Source organism: Microcaecilia unicolor, chromosome 1, assembly GCF_901765095.1.
Source record: "Microcaecilia unicolor chromosome 1, aMicUni1.1, whole genome shotgun sequence".
NCBI classification, from domain to species: domain Eukaryota; kingdom Metazoa; phylum Chordata; class Amphibia; order Gymnophiona; family Siphonopidae; genus Microcaecilia; species Microcaecilia unicolor.
In genome coordinates, this window is record NC_044031.1 from 645,450,391 (window position 1) to 645,470,576 (window position 20,186).

A 20,186-nucleotide genomic window follows, 5' to 3' on the forward strand; every position below is an offset into this window, starting at 1 on the left:
GGTCTCTTTTGTAGACTGAACGCCTGTCAGCTTGATAAAGGGGGGAATTGATGGACAGGGAATTCTAATTAGCATGGCAGATACATGTAATGAGGAGGGGGGAATGTCAGGCAAGTCAGTTGCCTCAGGCTCTTCCTACCCACCCAGACAGAAATTGCCCACCTGTTCCTACCCCTAGCAGATGCAAAGAAGGAGAAAGGCAATGAAGGGAATCTCCAACCACCTGCTCTTCAATCTGGGGAGTCCCAAGGGTGGAAATGGAGTTGGACTGATAAGGAAACACTGAAGGGAGAGTGAAGGGGGTTTCTCTGTCCCTGGGTGTCCTGTCATAGTCTGGCAAGAGCCCGTCTTATCACGGGAAAAACATCCATTGCCTTTGTACTATGGGACGGCAATTTGGTGCATGGCTGCCCCCATCCCAGTGACAGGATTTGATTTCAGATGGAGATAAATATCCTTTCTGCAAACACTGGATCAGAGACTACAGGCTTGGATCTCGTCCACCACCATTCCTCACTCTGGGGGGAGAGGGCACTGTGTGCTGACATGGAGGATTTTGAACTCCCATCACAGTGCACTGTGAGAGTTGTCATTTGTCTTATTTCATTTGACATCACTGTAGGTACCACATTCTACCTGGAAGAGCCTCATAAAGCCGTGACTGACTCAAGTCATCCTGTAGGAACTGGGTCACTTGGCAGTTCTGGCCAGTTAAGGACAGTGTTTATCAATCTTTTTTGTGTTAACGGCACACCCGGGACTGGGTTCACTTCATAGTGGCACACCAGTCACCTTCCCTTCCCCTCCCCCATCTGCCTGGCGTAATCACCATCCCTTCCTTTCTCTCCTATCCATTACCTTCCCTTCCCCCATCTGCCTGGCGTAATCACTATCCCTTCCTTTCTCTCCTATCCATTACCTTCCCAAGCATTCATTTTACATTCCCCCTTCCCTATACATCCATCTAGAACAGGGGCTCACAACCTAGTCTGGTTTTCAGGATTTCCACAATAAATATGTATGAGATCTATTTGCATGTAATGGAAGCAGTGATGCAAATAGATCTCATATATATTCATTGTGGAAATCCTGAAAACGAGGCTGGATTGCGGATCTTGAGGACTGGATTTGAGGACCCCTTCTCTAGAGCACTCATCTACCATTTCCTACACCTCCCACCCAACCCTGTGAGACATTAATTTACCTCCTCTTCCCCAAGCCTCCTAATTTCCTGTGCCTGGCAGATCTCAGGGAGCAGTACCCTCCTGTTATGACCTGCTTCTGCAGTGAGAATTAATTGTGTGGGGCTGTAGGGTTTCACAAGCTTATAGGGTACCCTTTTAATTGTTCCAACACCTACTGAACATAAAGGAAGCAGAAGTAATCCAGGCCTCTTTGATTCTCCAAGGACACAGCTTTCTTTATGCTTTTCCACCCACTCCATCTTTTAATCCTTCAGTTTTGCCCACGAAACAGATGTCCTTATGTAGCTCCAGTGTGTTAGAGTTGGCTCATGGATGTAATAAATCATACCTTAATCACAAAGATAGACTTCCTGTAATGCAGGATACTCCCTCGCACAGGGCCACACCAGGACAGCTGTCCCTAGTTCCTTTCCACAGTCTCTCTGTGGTGAAAGACATTAGATTGTCCAGGTTGCATCTGTTGTACTGACATGTCTTTTCCTTTTCACCAACTTGTTTCCTGCTTTTTACATGATTTCCCATTTGATTTCTCTTGGACAAGAGCACGCACTGAAAGGGTGGATCTCATTTGGTCAGTTTGTGTTTCTACCAAAGTCTTTTCTCAGATGGCATTTTATAACAGTCTGTCTTCTTCCAGTTACCATATGCTCTTTGTCTTTTTCTGACACCTGTGACTGCGAGCTGTGACAATGCGTCATACTTACGAGAGTGGGTTAGAAATAGAAGGGGACCGTCACAGTCATGACTCAGGGAGAAAGAGAGAGACTGTCTCTCATGCAACTGCTCTGACAAATTTCTTTCAGTGTTTTATAGTCTCTATCTTTCTCATATATTGCCTCTCAGGAAACTCGGCTTCAGGAAACTGTAGGTGTGACAATTTCTGTAAATGTTATAGAATGAGATATTAATATTATGTTTGTTTGTTTGTTTTTTAAACTAAAATGTATAGATTAGATTTAGGCCTGATAATGCAGCCTGTGTAGTGACTGGCTTAAGGTAAACACCTGTGCCAGCATTTCACTTAATCCCGATATGCTGTTATATGTATAAGTGGTAGGGCTGAATATCCAGATAGTGCAGATAAATATGAAATCTGATGCTGTGCTCCATCTACTGGCAGTCACAGACTACAGCACTCTTAAAAGAGAAATATGCAAACTAGAACATTCTCTACACTACTAATGATCATGCCTACAGCACCGCACAGATCACAGACAGCAGAACAAACCAAACTCTGTCACTACTATGCCATCTTCCTGGTTGCTGATGCTGTGTGGAGCAAAAACAATTTGTAGGACTACAAACCCTTGTGATCCACCCTGTTCTGTTACCCATGGTACAGATACACATAAGAGAGAGTCCCTTCTCTGTAGAGCTTACAGTCTAGTTGACAGAGTGGAGGAATAGCCTAATGGTTAATGTGGCAGACTAAGGAGTGGCCTAGTGGTTAGAGCACCAGTCTTGCAATCCAGAGGTGGCTGGTTCAAATCCCACTGCTGCGTCTTGTGATCTTGGGCAAGTCACTTAACCCTCCATTGCCTCGGGGTACAAACTTAGTTAGATTATTGTGAGCCCTCCTGGGACAGAGAAATATTCAGTGTACCTGAATGTAACTCACCTTGAGCTACTAACAAAAAAGGTGTGAGCAAAATCCAAATAAATAAAATAAGGACTAGAGATGGCCTTGGGCAAATCACTTATTCCTCCATTGCTTTAGGTACAGATTTAGACTGCAGGCTCTCTGGGGACAGGGAAATACCTAGTTGTCATGTCCCCTACCTCAACGCAAGCGGCGTCCTCGGGCTGTGCAGGGTCCTGTCAATACGCACACTTGACTGGCACAGCCCTGAGCCATGTGTGTGTAGTTCATCTCGGGCTGCAGGCTCCTTGATTGCTTTGCTTCCATGCACCTGGGTCTGCTCTCTCTCTGCCTGGCTTCCAGGCTCCTTGATTGCTTTGCTTCCACCCACACAGGTTGTATTGATGTTTATCATTGCTACTGACTGCTTACCTTATTAGCGTCTGCAGCAATCCTTTATCCACTGTGGAAAGTGTACATGACCCCTGAGGCAGGTTGACCACCGCCGAAACACGGGCCCATGTCGGGTCTTCTTATATGAGAGGCTTCAACAAGAAAATTTCCTTTGAATTTGCATTTGGCTGTTGGAGGTTTGTCATCCATCCTTTTTGCATATAGAACTACTTCAGTAACAGGGATTTTTGCCCTCTAAGATGTAAAGGAGACCACAGAGGGGCAGGTGGGACCATGGGCTTATGCTGCTTTACGTGACTTGCATGCAGACAGGGCTCCTGTAGATAATGTTTAGTCTGCCTATTCTGTCTTTCTTACTGATTTTACTACAGATTCCCCTGTAATCTATAATGGGCATTTTTATTAGATACTAGTAAAAGAGGCCCGTTTCTGTGTGAAATGAAATGGGCGCTAGCAAGGGCTCCCTCTCTCTCACCCCCCAACCACCCGCTCACCCCCCACCCCTCTCACCTTCCCCCCACCCCCCCGATCCCCCCTGGGAGTTCCCTGCACCCCTGTCTTTGGAGTTCCACACCCCCATTCGTCCGTCCCTCTCTGTCCTCCGAGTTCATGCCCACTTCCCCTTGGAGTTCCATGCCCCCTACCTCCCTCCCTCCCTGTCCTCCGCGTTCCAGGCCCCCGTCCCCTTCAAGTTTCAGGACCCCCCTCCCCTTACAGCAGCAGGACCCCCTTCCCTTACAGTTGCAGGACCCCACATCCAGTTCCAGTTACAGGCCCCCACCTCCAGTTCAACTTCCAGGACCACCCCTCCCCTTCCAGGCCCCACCCCTCCCCGTCTCTCGTCCCAAGACCCCCTTCCCCCCTCTGTCGTCCCAGGCCCCCCTCCCTGTTGTCCTGTGCCCTTCAAGTTCCATGCACCCATTGTTGTCCGAGTTTCACAACCCCGCGGCTCCCTCCCTCTCTCTCTCTGGCCTCTGATTGCAAGCAGGACGTGTGCGGCTGCCCCTGCCCTTCGTAAGTGCCGGCTGTTCTTGAAAACTTTTTACCTCCTCTGCCGGCAACAGTGAAGTCCAGCGCTTCACACAGCCTTCGCTTTTGCTTCTGTTTCAGCTGTGCCTCTGGTCCCGTTCTTCGGCAAACAGGAAATGAGGGCAGGGCCAGAGGCATAGCTGAAACAGAAGCGAAAGCGAAGGCTGTATGAAGCACCGTCCGTGCGTGCTGTACTTCACTGTTGCCGGTGGAGCAGGAGGTAAAAAGGTTTAAAGAACAGCCGGCACTTACGAAGGGCAGGGGCAGCTGCAGACGTCCTGCTTGCACTCGGAGGCCACAGAGAGAGAGGGAGGGAGGCGCTGGGCGGTAGAAATCGGAGGAGAGGGGGGCATGGAACTTGGAGGGCACGGGACGAGAGAGGGGTGGAGGGGGTCCTGGGACGAGAGAGGGGGAAGGGCCGGGGCCTGGAAGGGGAGGGGTGGTCCTGGAAGTCAAACTGGAAGTGGGGGCTGTAACTGGAACGGGAGGTGGAGTCCTGCAACTGTAAGGGGAGGGGGGTCCTGCTGCTGTAAGGGGAGGGGGGTCCTGAAACTCGAAGGGGACTAAATCACTAAAAACCCATCTGTTCAAGCAAGCCTACCCAAATGACCCAATTTAATCCTATGAACCCATCTACCCTACACATATGCAGGAGACAATGACCCAGACTACATCTCCCACCAATTGCCCTATGCTTATCCCCTGTCCCTTCCCCCTTCCTCTACCCCCTTCTAATGCTCACCTACCCCTTCCTCATACATCTCCTACTCCCTTCACCCTTGCTCATCTCTACTCACCTATCTCTTTTATTATTCTGCTATAAATAACTTACATTTTCTCTATCAATACTCTGTAATCCATATTATTATGTAAGCCGCTTTGAACCTGCTTTGAGTGGGAAAGCGCGGGGTACAAATGTAATAATAATAATAACTCGGGGGGGGGGGGGGAGGGATTCTTTACTCACCTCCGGTGGCTGGTGCTGGGTTCCCTTCCCTCTCACTTCCCATTGGTCCGCCCTGTGATGTCATCCCCAGGGCGGACCAGTGGGAGCTGTGTTATGAACCCAGGCATCCAGACGGAAGTGCAAATTATTGTATAGGATTATCAGAACAAAGCCAGCTGCAGTTAGGGATAACTCCTATTGCTGTTATCTCTATTGTACTCAGGATCTCAGAATTATAGGGGTTCCGTCAACAAGAAGCTTCTGTAAGAACCTTGAATATATTTCCTCATACCAAGGCAGTTTACTCCATGCAGGGCCAAAGGGTCCCTCTGTAGCAAGGTTGTCCATCCTTTTTCCATCGGGGGCCACATTTTATATTTTGTAACATTCAGAAGGCCACAACACGCGGGCACGCACTCACGCTTAAGAATCTCATATGTGCCCCCCCATGCATTCATCCATTCTCTCTCAGATGTGCCCCCGTGCTTTCACCCTTTATCTCTCATATGTGCCCCCCCATGCCTTACCCATTCTCTCCCTCTCTCTCATATGTCCCCCTGCCTTCACCCATTTTCTCTCTCTCTCATACGTGCCCCCTTGCCTTTACCCATTCTCTGTCTCTCTCTTTCTCTCATATGCAAACCCTTCCCCCCCCCCACCACCACCACACACCTTCGCCCTTCTTTGGTTCAGTTTAATATTAGTTGAACACAACAGAGTCCTCGTTTGTTTTAGTTGGACTCATCGTATCCCACATGGTTTCAGCTGCAAAGTCCTCCAGCGAGATCCCCGTTTCCCCGCCACGGCTCCTCTAACTGCCCGCTTGAGCTGCGGGGTGCTGGAAGTTTAGATTGGGTTCTCGATATCAAGTCTCATGAGACTTGAAACTGCGGGGCCAACTCAAAGTTCTACGCCATGTGGCTCAAGCTCGCAATTAGAGGAGTTGTGGCAGGGAAGCAGGGATCTTGCTGCAGAAATCTGTGTTTCTATCGAGCTTCTGCAGGCCAGAAAAATGAAGTTGGTGGGCTGGGTTTTGGCCCACGGGCCATAGGTTGGACAAGACTGCTCTATAGTTATAAAGAATGAAACAGAATTACAGATCCAGTCTCTGGTGATGTTCGGAATCATCTCTGGACAGAGCATGTTTCTGGTCTGGTGGTAGAATAGCACACATTTTGCTGCTTTAGCTGCTGTTTCTGAGCTTTGCCTCCAGGATTATATGGAGTTGTTTTTTTTTCCCTGTGGGATTACTCTTTGATAGTTTCGAATGTATCATGGTTCAAGGAGGAAATACATTTCTGTTTGTTTCTCCGGTGTTGCACTCTATGCAGAGCCTGGCTTCTTGGGAGTCTAGTTTCTTTGTGTATACACATCTCTTTCTGCCTGTGTGAGTGTGTATGTCTGGACAAAGCTGCCACATGAATCTGTGCTTTCCTGCTGGTGTTCTGGGTCTCTAGCCCTTCTTTTTACACCTCTTGTTTTGATTTTCTGTCTCCCCCTCCCTGAAGTTGAATTGATGTGTTCCTGTCTGTGTAAAAGGGTGGGGGCTTGGGGATGCCCGGTGAGCTGAGGCCTGTCTGATTCAGACTCAGAAAAGTTTATTTGCATACAAAGGGCCCTGTTTACTAAGGTGCGTTAGTGTTTTTAGCCCGCCTACACTTAGCGTCTGCGCTAGCCATAAATGCGCCTATAAGGATATTGTAGGCACGTACATGGTTAACGCACGTTCAAAATGTTAACATGCCTATAACGCTGCTTAGTAAACAGGGCCCAAAGTCATACGTTTGAGAGGAACAAAAAAAAACAACAACCCCAAAACAACCACACACAAACTGGTGTGTAATCTCATAAAGGTCCTTTCCACAAAGTCTCTAAGGATGATATCATGTATGCAGAAAAAAAAGAACCAACAATGTGAGGTTTGTAAAGACAACCAAATATTGCTTTTTGCTGGTTGTTAGTTTCAATACAGGCTCCCAACAGAACACAGTATTCACGCGTGATCCTGGTCCAAGCACTGCGTTGGTGCCAAACACGTTGTAGTGTAGTTTTGCTGTTTGAGTGTTGGGAACTAGTGGTGTTTTGCTATGGCAGGTTTGCTTCATGGGTACTGAGAGTATTTTTTAGGGGGTTGGTGTTATTTCACAAAGGGGCCCTTTTACAAAGCGTTGGTAAGCCAAACGCGGGCTTACCACACGCTATCCCGGAATTACTGCTGGCCCAGTGCGGCTGCCGGCGGTAGTTCTGGCTTGAGCATGCGTCATTTCCGGTGTGCTGGGAAATATTTTTAAATTTAGTAGCGCAGCACTATTCTGGTGATAATTGGGCATCGCTGCATGCTGCCCGGTTACCACCCGGTTACTGTGGGAGCCCTTACCACCACCTCAGTGGGTGGCAGTAAGTTCTGTCCCCCATATGGCCACGCATGGTACTGCAGGGCCCTTTTTTCCACAGCATAGTAAAAGGACCCTAAAGTGCCTGATAGTGGAGGGAGTTTGTGTTGTCACAGTTACAGTTATTCCAGTTATATTCCACTAATTCCTGTCAATGGTTCTAAACAGATTACAATCAAGAAGTCTGGATTATATACCTAGGAAATGACAGATTAATACAAGGTAAAAGACATACTAATAGCAAACCTAATGCCGTCTTAGTAGAAGATATTTTCAAAATAGGACAGTTTTGATAGCTTTTTTAAAAATAGCATAGCTAGATACGATTCTTACCTCACTAGGTAGAGTATAGCAGGCTCTAGCATCTTGAAAAGGAAATACAGGAAAACACTCTCACAGATGAAATACCTCTAGGATTTGGAAAGGATAAAACCGTAGAATTGCGTGTTAGGTGATATTGGTTGACTGCTGACATACATATAAGTTGAAGCATATACTCCATGAAAGATTTTAAATAGCTTGTATAGAACTCTGGCTTCTAGGGGAGCCAATGCAATAAAATAAAAAAGGGGTTATCTTATCATATTTTTTAAGAGGAAAGATTAAACAAACTGCTACATTCTGAACGGACTGCAGTCTTTTCCATAGGTATTTCGAAATGCCCAGATAGACTATATTACAATAATCTACCCCCTCCCCTTTTTTACAAAGCCGCACTAGCTGTCGGCATTACCGCACTGGCAGCTGCTAGCATAGCTTTGTAAAAAGGGGGGGGGGGGGTATAGTTTGCTCAGGATCTGGAATTGAACCACTAATTTACACTTATCTGGTTGAATATATTTATGGATTCTTCCCAATTTTCTCAAGGTCCAGAAACAGCTTTTTACTAGATGATTATTCTAAGGTTCCTTTGTTAGCTTACGATCAATTTTAATTACCGGAACTAAGGCAACGTGAGTAACATATCATATGGTCAATCCAGTCTGTCCAACAAGACAAACTCATATCATATAGTATGATGCAATATAACCTATGCATTCTTGATCTTGATCTGTCCTGGCCATTTTCAGGACACAGACCTAGGTGACACCAGTATTAAATATTCTTTTTTTGTAGGGTGAATAAAAAGAGATAACATAAAGTTGTGAAGTGCTGATCTAGCTTTTGCTGCTCATTGTTTTCTAAGGTTATTTGATATTTTTTTTCTTTTTTGGTTCCATGTTTGAATTTGAAGAAATGTTGTCAGACTTTGGAGTAGAGAACAGTGCACAGACATACATTATGATCTGCCAATGCCTTTGTTTCTTATGTGACTGTGCGCTGTAACACTCTGTTTCTCTCTCTCTCTCCTGTGATAGCGTGCTGTGAGACCACAGTGACAGACCCTGTCTTCCTCCCAGTGGGCTTGGAATTGATGGATGTTCCAGAGTATTTCCGCCTGCAAGAGATGGGTCGATATCTGCAGGGAAATACTTCACTGGGATCCCGAACTGAGACTTACCTGCTCAGCCACCGGGGATCGCACACCCCGGTTGTCAGGGCTACCTACCGGCCCTTCACTGCCCGCCAGGTAATGCAGGATGGGAGGCGAGTGTAGCTACTGTCAGCCTGTCTTTTCCCATCTATTTCTGTCAATTTAGCTCAATTCAAGAGAATGTGATTGCCATGGCAGTTACTATATATTTGGGTTAAATACTTTGAGTTAAAGCGGGATATAAATGTAAAAATAAATAAAATATATACTTTCTTAAAATAATAGTAAAAAACTTACTACAGTGCAGAGAAGAGAAATAAGGGCTTTCCAGGGTTCTGGCATTGCTCCTTGTCTCTGGTCGGATTTTGTTTTTTGACTGCTGGCAGGAGATAACATGTTTTGTAATGAAGCCTACATTCAGAGGCGTAGCTAGGTGGGGTGCCAGGGGAGCGACTGCTCCCCCAAACAGACTTCAGATGGTGCTAGCGCCTATTTTTCAGGCGGTCTGTTGCACCTACGTAGTACATGCGCGAGCCTCTCCTCTCTTCCGGCATCACAACCTGGTTATGCTTCTGCCTGCATTATGTAGGGCCCGATGTTGAAAGGATTTATGCTCCTAACTTGGAAAATTACGTTCATCAATTGGCTCTTTGAATATTTACTAGGTCTGAGTGATAAATATTTACTCAAAATTTCCCTAAATTGTTAAATTTAGGAGCATATAAAATGGGTGGTAACAGATGCAGATTTAGGGTAGGGAAAAAAGATTAGGAGCTTTAACACTGATTTTCAGCATTAGGCTCATAAATCTAGGCAAATAAATGGCAGATCTAAATTTATGAGTATAACTTTTAAGCTCCTACATTAAGATGAATTTCAGCTGAAATATTATGCTCCTAAATTTGACTGAAAATAGGGCACACATTAAGGAGGCTAACCTAGGAGCATAAATTTAGGAGCTCAGCATTTTCTGAATATTGAGCCCGTAGTGTCATTTCGGTTTTCTCTTGCCTTTATACAGAACAAACACACACTCAACACATATGTTACAATATCAGATAATGTATGATATAAATTATCAGTATGACATATTCATAAAATCAATATAAAATTCCCACTAGTGTCATACCCTCTCTACTGCCTTCTGAAGGATGCCCAGCACAATGACTGCAAAGAGCTAATCAATATCTTAACATTCACCAAATGGAGACTCAAAACCCTTAGTTCCAGCTTTTCTTTAATGCAAACAAACAAATCAACACTTACAATGAAGAGGCAACTGAACCAGGAGTGCTGCCCCAAGCTTCATGTCAACCCTTAAGACCAAGAAGGGCTGAATTTTAGTACTGAGCTGTAGAAAATGCTGATGAATGGGTAAAGTACAGGATAGTATAGTAAAAAGACAATGCAGACTCAGAGGGTTAGAGAGCCAGGTGCAGGGTTGCTTGCAGAGCCAGAGCACAAAATGGAGCTTTCTATAGCTTCCCTCCGGACCAGCCCAGAAGACTGATGGGTAGCGCTATAGAAATGATAAGTAGTAGTAGTAGTAGTTCTGCAAGCCTACCGGCAGGTGGACACTCTGATTTTGCATGAGCCAATAAGGTCCTTACCCATCCTCAGCTCTAATTATTATTCTCAATATCCAGCAGATGATAGATCTAGTGAGCCCTTAAGTCATTTGTTTTCTCCTTTTCTATTTTTGTTCTTTTTCTTTCAAAAAAAAAAAAAGAGGTTTAAATTCTTTGTCTGGCTGATTATCTGTCGCAGTTTTCCCTTTGCTGAAAGGGGCTGAGGCCTGTGGGGGTTCTCTGGTGCCCTGGGGGTGTCAAACTCAAGTGGCCAAGTCCCTCCCCCTTTCCCCCCTGGTGGTCCCCGAGGGTCCTGTGGGGGGGGGGGGGGGGCCCTTGTCTGTTGGTACCTTTAAGTTGAGCCTCAACCCCTTTGTGTGAAGGGTGTTAGAGAGCTGAGGGGAGACAGCCACGTTAAAAAAAACCCCAATAAAACACAACAGGTTTTCTCTTTCCCAGCAGAGTTGCTAGGTGCACCGAGAGTGGCTGTCTCTCCACAGAGTTTGGACAGTGAGAGGTAGTGTGGCATGGTGGAAAAGTTCAAGAGATGCGCTGTTTTTCAGTGGTGGGGGTAACTGCAGCTGGCATTTGTAAAGTTTGTACAGCGACTGTGTCCATGGGGTTGGCTGAGCCCAGAGAGTCGATGTGCGGTGGAGATATTGGGTCCGCGGCTCCATGTGTGGACCCAGCTTCCTCCAGATTGGTGGTTCCCGTTTTGGCAGGAACTGCCACCAATGTAGATTCTCAGGCTTCCGCCACAGTCCTCTATCCCCTCTTCAGTATTGGAGGCCATGCAGGGAGGGATCCCTGTGGGGGAGGAGGGGGGATTTCCTCCGGAGTTTGTGCTTGTCATATACGAGGCATTTCTTTTAAAGCAATCGGTTCCCCTCTCTGAAGTAGTTCCGGGTTACTGAAGGGGGTCTTCTGCTTCTTTGTCCAAGTGCCCTCAAGTGCTTTGGGATGAGGAGAAAGAGGAGGCTTCTCTAGTTTTGTGGTTCAGATCCTCTATTAGATGGTGAAGATGAGGGGCCTTGAGAGGACAGGGAACAGGAGGGGTTTGGAGACCCTTTTTCCCCACAGGAGGACCTTTTGCCAGGGGAGGACCCCTTAGTGGTCTGTGTCTTCCACAAAGAAGATTTGCAAGAGCTTATTTCTTTAGTTTCATCCACCCTTAATTTTGAGAAGGAGACTGTGACTACGGAACAGTGATCTTTAGACCCCTTGGTAAAAGGCATTTGCAAGTCTGGTAAGTCTTTTCCAATGAATCAGGACATTAGGGAGATTGTTCAGGCTCAGTGGGAGGTTCCTGACTCTCCTTTCCTTTTAGCCAAGCCCATGGTCCAGCTTTATGTGGTTCCAGAGCAAGATAAAGCTTTGCTAAAGTCCTCAGTTGTGGACGAGGTGGTGTTGGCAGTTAATAAGAAGACTACAGTTCTGGTTGATGGGGGTACTGCCCTTAAGGACCCTCAGGATCATAGAATGGAGACACTGTTGAAGCATTGTTTTGATGTTTATGCCTTAGCGGTTCAAGCTACTATCTGTGGGGGGGCTTGGTGGCTCAGGCATATTTTCGGTGGTCGAGCGTGTGTTGGATACAGTGTCGGATGATTTTTCTTTAGTGGATAGAGAGATCTCTAAAATTGAGATGGGTTCCGCCGTTTTGGTGGATGCCTCTATGATTTGCTTAGAGCTTCGGCTAAGTCTGTGGCTCTGAGTTTGGCAGCTCAGCATTCCCTGTGGCTTCATGGTTGTTTGACTGATGCCGCTTCCAAGTCCAAGCGTAGTAAGTTCTGTTTTCAAGGTACCTTGTTGTTTAGGGAGGAACTGGACAAGTTGGTGAAGAGCTTAGGAGAGTCTAAGGTACCACGGCTGCTGGAGACTCATCCTCGGTCTGGGGGCCCGTGGTTTTCTGGCAGGTAGAAGCAGTGCAAGAGATTTTTAGCTGTTTCCACACTGGGAGGCTGGCTACTTCTCAAAGGTTTCTTGGTGCTCGCTATGGTGGTAGGGATGTTACACCCGAATCTCAGTCCCAAAGTTGCCTTTCCCAATGAAGGTGTTGGGGCCCAACCTCTGATTCCTGTGGGAGCTTGTTTGCGAGAGTTCTTTTGGTGGTGGGCCCAGATTATATTGGACCAGTGGGTCCTCGAGATAATTTGCAACAGTTACACTTAGGAGTTCGTGCACACTGTTCTGGATGCCTTTCTAGAGTCTTCCTGCCATTCCTGGATAAAGGTGGGGGCAGTCAGGGACACCCTCGACAGGCTACTGCATCTGCGGGTGGTGTGTCCGATTCTTCCCACAGAGATAGGCACGGGTCGTTATTCCATCTATTTTGTGGTGCCAAAGAAAGATGGCACTTTTTTCCCCATTTTGGATCTTGTCTGTAAATCGAGCTCTGCATGTAGTCCCTTTTCACAGAGAAACTCTTCACTTGTTCATTGTAGTGGTGCATTCAGGGGAATTTTTGATGGCATTGGATTTGATGGAGGCTTATCTACACATTCCAATCCGTCAAGGTCACCAGAAGTTTCTTCTCTTTGCAGTGTTGGGAAATCATTATCAGCTCTGTGCCATACTGTTTGGTCTGGCGACAGTTCTTCGCATGTTTACCAAAGTGATGGTTGTGATTGCGGTAGCTCTCTGCCGAGAAGGCATTCTCATGCATCCTTATCTGGACAACTGGCAGATCTGAACGAAGTCCTCTCAAGAGAGTTGCTTAGTCAAAGCTCAAGTAGTTAATTTCTGGAGTCCCTTGGTTGGGTGGTGAATCCACTCAAAAGTTGCCTGGAACTGTCTCAGACTCTGGACTATCTAGGAATCTCATTTAATACTCTTTGGGGTCATGTTTTTCTTCCACTGTCTTGGATTCTCAAGCTCCAGGATCAGGTTCGGTTTCTCCTTCACTGTCTAGTTCCCCGGGCATGAGATTATCTTCAGGTTCTGAGGTCCATGGCAGCAACCTTAGAGGTAGTTCTGTGGGCCAGAGCACATAAGAGGCCTCTTTAGAAGTCCCCAGTATCCCGCTGGAACGCTCAGTCTGGATCTTTGGAGAACAGATTGCCATTCCGGGCATCGTCTTGCTGGAGTCTCAATTGGTGGCTTCTAGAGGCCAGTCTTTCCAAGGGAGTTCAGTTGACTGTAGACAATGGTGACAGCAGATGCCAGTCTCAGGGGCTGAGGAGCCCATTATCTGGGACAGTTGACTCAGGGGCTCTGGTCCCACGAGGAAGCGGCTTGTTCTATCAACCTCCTGGAAACCAGAGCAATTCACTTGGTGCTCTGTGCTTTTTAGAGATTTCTTGAGGGAAAAGTGCAAATTCTGTCCAACAATGCTACAGCTGTGGCATATGTCAATTGCCAGGGTAGTACAAAGAGTTTTCAGTTGGTGGAGGAGGCAGCTCTGCTCATGGAATGAGTGTAAAGTCGCCTCATGGATCTCTCTGCAGCTCACATGGCCGGGACACAGAATGTTCAAGTGGACTTCCTCAGTCGTCACTCTGGAACCAGGGGAATGGTCTCTGAGTTCTGAGGCATATGCTAGTATTGTTCACCGGTGGGGTGTGCCAGTTATGGATCTGATGATGATGTGACACAATGCAAAGGTGGCGAGGTTCTTCAGTCGACGGAAGGATGATCTTTTGGAAGGAATAGATGCTGTGATTCATCCCGGGGTCTTCTTTACATGTTTCCTTCCTGGCCCTTGTTCGGTCGTATCATCCAGCAAATCGAGAAGTCACAATGGTTTGGTGGTCTTGGTGGCTTCAGATTGGCCAAGAAGACTGTGGTTTGCTGATCTGTTGTGGCTTTTGGTGGACTCGTCTCTGAGACTACTGATGTTGGTGGACCTTCAAACTCAAGGCCTGGTCACCTTGCCGGATTCAGCTCAATTTTATCGTACAACATGGCTCTTGAAAGGGCGCAGAGAAAGAGAAGCTATTCTGCAAAGGTTCTTATTACCATTCAATGGTCTCAACATCAGTCTACTTCTCTCGCTTATATTCAGTTCTGGAGAATTTTCGAGGCTTGGTGTAAGGATCGTAATGTCCATCCTTTGGTTTCATCAGTTTCGCAGATTTTGGATTTTTTTGCAGGACAGTTTTGATAAGGATTTAGCCCTAGCTTCCCTTAAGGTTCAGGTTGCTGCCTTAGTTTGCTTTCAAGGTTGAGTCAAGGGTAAGCCCATGGCGAGTCATCCTGATTTTGTCAGATTCTTCCAAGGGCTAGGTGTCCTTCAACCGCCAATGTGTGCTCAATTTCTGTCTTGGGATCTTAATCTTGTCCTCTCAGATCTGGTTCAGCCACCTTTTTTTTAATAAGCATTTTAATATACATAATATTCAATCAAGAATAATAATACACAATATTTGAAAAACATTTAAAAAAATCAAGTAATAAGAAAATGACAAAATACTATCGTCCACAAATTAAAGAAATAATCCAAGAATTAGGAAATACAATCAAGCTAATAATAACCAGCTTATAATAATATTAAACCAAAGACTGCGCCTTGTTCTGCTTACTTACTCCAAGCTGCTTTACAGTGTTACATTCGGGTTTAAACTTTCACAATAGTACTTTCTTTTCCTTTTAGAAAATCATCCAACTGTTAGGGTTCAAATAATTGATATTTTTATTACATTTGTACCCTGCACTTTCCCACTCAAGGCAGGCGCTATGTGGCGGGCAATGGAGGGTTAAGTGACTTGCCCAGAGTCACAAGGAGCTGCCTGTGCCGGAAATCGAACTCAGTTCCTCAGGACCAAAGTCCACCACCCTAACCACTAGGCCACTCCTCCACTCCACTGTTTTGTGTGCAGCAAAATCCTACACACACAAGGAAATTTCAAAAGAAAGTTTGCTTCCAGGGCTATCACCCTAGGACACAAAGCAAGAAATGACTTATGTCGCTTTTGGGTTTCCCTGGAGAAATCCGGGAAAACCCTTACTTTTGAGCCCCAAAATAAAGAATTTAAATGTCTTAAGGATAATCTGAGCATTTCATCTCTATCCAATTCTAATGCGAAGGTCACTAACAAAGTAGACCTTTACGTGACCACCTCCAATGATGATTCCAGGAAGTCCGTCAAATTCATTACACTTGTCCAGGGATTTGAATATAATATGCTCTTGTAATGGAGGCAATGAATTCTCAGCCATTCCCAAGATATCGACAAGATATTTCTTAATCATTTGTATTGGGGACAACAGTGGTGACTTTGGAAATTTTATAATACGAAGATTAAGTCTCTTGGATTGATTTTCCAAATATTCCATACGTCTAGATGCAAAATTCCTTTCTTTAATCATTGATCTTTCCACAAGTTCCATTTTTTCAACTTTTTCAGAAAGGGTTTTTACTTCAGCTGCATGAACCTCAGTCATTTGCAATTGTTTAAGTGCAGTCTCAGCTAAAACTTTAATAGTTTCAGTATTCTTTGAAATAGCAGATTGCAAAGTTGAGAGAGTTGTGAAGTTCAAATCCCAAAGTGACTCCAAAGTCACTGCAGCAGGTTTTTCATATTTCCCTCCAATAGAAGCCAGGAGAGGTGCTTGAACAACTTGTTCCAGGATACTCACAGTTGTAGAAGCCACAAATGGAGCTGTTTTCTTCTCTGGTCCAGTCATTTGTTCAACCGATGTCCCTGCTGCCAGCAAGTTCCCTCCCTGCTCGCTCCCCTCACCACTTCGGTTGGAAGCGACAGGACTTGCCTGGAAGCTCTCTCTGCCTGGTTCGGGGGGGGGGGGGGGGGGGGGGGGGCGGCTGCATGTAACACAGGGCTTAAGGAAGCCCCTTCTCCACTGTCGGTCAGCGCTGAGACGCTGACACCAGCTGCAGGAGTTGAAGTGAAACCAGAACCGGACGCAATTACAAAGTGTCCGAGCGTCGGCTGTATGAGCTGGGGCTTTCCGCCAGGGTCAGAGGGAACATCCCTGACTTTCCCTCGACGCTTTCCCATCGAAACGACAGGTAAAGGAGCTCTATCCAGAGTTTGCACGAGCACTAATGATATCACGTCTGTAGGCGCGAGTCAAACCGCCGCCATCTTGGATCCAAGAGCCTGGTTCAGCCACCGTTTGAGCTGCTATCGTCTGCTTCTCTGAAGGATTTGACTCTCAATTTTGTGTTTCTGGTTGCCATAACTTTGGCTAGGTGTATGTGGGAATTGCAAACCTTATCGTGCAGGGCACCGTTCTTGGAGTTCTCCAAGGAAAGAGTCACCTTGTGCCCGATTCCTTCTTTCCTGCCTAAGGTCCTGTTGCCCTTTCACTTGAATCAGTTGGTTGGGTTGCCCTCTTTGGGTTCTTCTCAGGGCTCAGAGGAGCAGCGGTGACTCCATAAGCTGGACATGCAGCGTACTTTGCAGGAGTACCTGTGGAGGACAGAAGAGTGTCGGCGTTTGGACCGCCTTTTTATTCTGTTCGGTGGAGCCTGCTAAGGTTTGGCGGCATCTAAGGCTACTATTGCATATTGAATCAAGGAGGCGATTGGATATGCGTATCTTCTTTCTGGCAGGATGGTTCCAGAGGGAGTTAAAGCTCCTTTTATGAGGGGTCTAACTTCCTCTTGGGGTGAGAGGTCTGTCATTCCGTCTCTGGATATCTGTAGAATGCTGACTTGGTCCTTGCTCCATTCCTTTGTTATCATTACAGTGTGGATGTTCAGATGTGTCAAGGTGTGGATTTAGGGATCGTGAGCTGACTGCAGGGCTTTATGGGTTCCTCTATGAATATACTGCTCTGGTATTTCCCATCAGTCTTCTGGGCTGGTCCGGAGGGGTGCTAAGGAAGGAGAAATTAATTCTTACCTGCTAATTTGCTTTCCTTTAGTCCCTCTGGACTGGCCCAGACCCTGCCCTGTGTAGTATTCGGTGTATTATTACTTTCTTCGTGCTATGTGGATTGAGTCTTTTCTCTGGTCTCTGTGAAGAGATGGTTGTTTCATGGTTCTTTTTTTTTGTGTGTGTTGGTTATTGAACCCCCCCCCCCCCCCCCCCCCCCCACACACACACACACACAAAGCCTTTCAGGACTTTTTAGTTTAAGCCAGCACTATGGTTTGCTTCGGAGTGGCTGTTCAGAATCTGCACGGGAGCACAGATGCACTTCCTTTTATCTTCCACTGTTGCTTTGATAGTGACATATTGATCAAAGCTGAGGCTGGGTAAGGACCTTATTGACTCATGCAAAATCAGTTTCCACCTGCTGGTAGGCGTCTACAACCCATCAGTATTCTGGGCCAGTCTGGAGGGACTAAAGTAAAGCAAATTAGCAGGTAAGAACTAATTTCTCCTTTGGCGGGAGGCGGGGCTGGTGATTGGGAGGCGGGGATAGTGCTGGGCAGACTTATATGGTCTGTGCTAGAGCCGGTGGTTGGGAGGAGTGCTGGGCAGACTTATACGGTCTGTGCCCTGAAGAGCACAGGTACAAATCAAAGTAGGGTATACACAAAAAGTAGCACATATGAGTTATCTTGTTGGACAGACTGGATGGACCGTGCAGGTCTTTTTCTGCCATCATCTACTATGTTACTATGTTTCTCTTCTTGCACATGGTGGTAAAGGGAGAGCTGCTTACCCAGCAGGCATGAAGACAGACCTGGGCCAATAAGCAAAGACTATATGACAGTGGGAGCAGGGGTCACGCGCGTAGGGACGTATCCAATCAGAGTGAAACTACAAACTAACAGGGAAGTAAGGCAACCAGTCCAGTAGTTCAAAATAAAACTGAACTACAAATGCAAACAGGAAAATATGCACACACAAAAGTAGGGGCAGAACATTCTCCTCCCTACTATGCTTATTGTGGAGCTGGAAGCGAAACAAACCACTTAGCCACATCCCGTAACTCGTACATCATAGCTGTGATGTTTGTTTGGGCATGGGTGTCATATGTGGAGGGTTTGGCGTGGTATGGAGGAGAGCTGATTTGGGCAGAGGGTTGGCATGATGTATTTTTTGAAAGGGGTTGGTATAGCTTTTAAAGAGTGTGTTGGTGGATCAGCAACCTCTCTGATTATTTCACTTGCTGCTCTCCTGTCATACTCAATAATTGTATTATTCATTTCTCAAATTCTTTATGCTATGAATAAATACAGCTCTGTCATTCTGTCTCTCCAGGGTGCTGAAGTGATATTACAGAATCTGCAATAGCATGTGCATGAGTCTAGCTCAGCCTAGCTGATCTGTATGTAACACCACTAGTGGGTGTCCCTGAGTCCAGGCCAGACCTGGCTGGAATACCCCTAGGGCAGGCTCAGTCAATCCCTTAAGCTTCTGGCACCTGGGGAAGAAAAGCATTAGTGCGTGGGGCTTTTAACAGTTTGAACTGTTTTTTTGATCTATGTACAAGGATATCTGTACAGTTATAGCAGTATTAAATGTTAAGTAATGACTAGGACATTGTATTGAATAAAACACTGAAACGCATAGAGTTCAATGAGCAATTGTCCAAATAGTCTATAACGAATACTTCTTTAACCAGTTAGTTTTTTTGTCTAGGTAGTAGCTCCTGATACCTTCCTATCTCTGTGTTGATTCTTTATGTGAGCATGGCAGTGTGGCCTAAGATCCACCCTTTTCTCCTCTCCTCAGTTTCAACCTTTGTCCCTTTCTACCAAGTCCACAAATCTCACTCTCCTGCTGAAACTCGCTGGGGTGGTGACTGCTGGACTTCTGATGAAAGCCTAGTCAGGCTGGCTGAGCCACTTCCTCTGCAGAGCTCCCTGATCCAACTGCACTCCTCTGTTGCTGGGCTTCTAGTGCTGACTGCATCCTGGGGATCTCGTTTCTGCTTGGCTCCTGGTGCTATTAGCACCTTAGAAGCCTCCACCAGGCTTCTGGTACCAACCGCACCCTGGGATCCTCCATTTTACTCCTGGTGCCGATCGCACCCTGGGAGCCTCCGCCAGGCTCCTGGTGCCGATTGCATCCTGGGAGCCCCTGCTCCGCTACTGGACCTTGGGCCCAACTGGGTCCCAGAGGTTGCTGCCTTCCCCGTAGCTGCTTCCAAGGGCCAACCGCCCTGAGCGCACTCCCAAGGGTCGCTGATCTTCTTGGTTTCAGGCACTGATTGTGCCCTCTCAGTAGCCGTTTTTTCTGCCCTGATCTTCCTCCTAGAAGCTTCCCTGCCTTGAGCTTGTTTTCTATCTTCAGGAGGAGCTTCTAGGGATCCTTTCCCTACATGGTTCAGAACTCCCAGTTCTTAAGAGTCTGGGACCAGCCTCTTCTTTGCTTTTTTCATCTTCAGGAGGCGCCCATAGAGGACCTTTCCCTGCTTGGTCCAGACTCCCAGCTCTTAAAAGAGTCTGAGACCATAGTTGTAAGGATTCCCTAATAGAGGGCAACCTCCCACATCCCCCAAAAGGCCAAGCACAGTCTCCCTAAATATCAGAGGAGAACTCTGGATCCCAGCACAGGGGTTTTAGTGTTCCCTAGGAAACAGGGAAACTACCTAAAGAGTGAAGCTTCTAGTTTCCTTAAACCCCTATCTGCCAATCAAGGGAAGAAGGGGCCCCAAAGGGAGGGGTTTGAGAACTCCTGCCATAGAAAGGAGGGAGCTAAGGGGCAGAGAGGATTGGA

The 20,186-nt window shown here is 46.6% G+C and overlaps 1 protein-coding gene across 2 annotated transcripts in view; it reads left to right on the forward strand.

Annotated features, from left to right (window-relative positions):
• The window catches only part of TMEM132A (transmembrane protein 132A), a 129,487-nt gene that overhangs the window by 59,942 nt on the left and 49,359 nt on the right, over nucleotides 1-20,186 (forward strand). For both annotated transcript variants that reach the window (XM_030222217.1, XM_030222209.1), the window contains exon 2: nucleotides 8,925-9,136. In XM_030222217.1, the coding sequence (XP_030078077.1) occupies nucleotides 8,925-9,136 (212 nt within the window). The remainder of the gene's footprint in view (nucleotides 1-8,924; nucleotides 9,137-20,186) is intronic.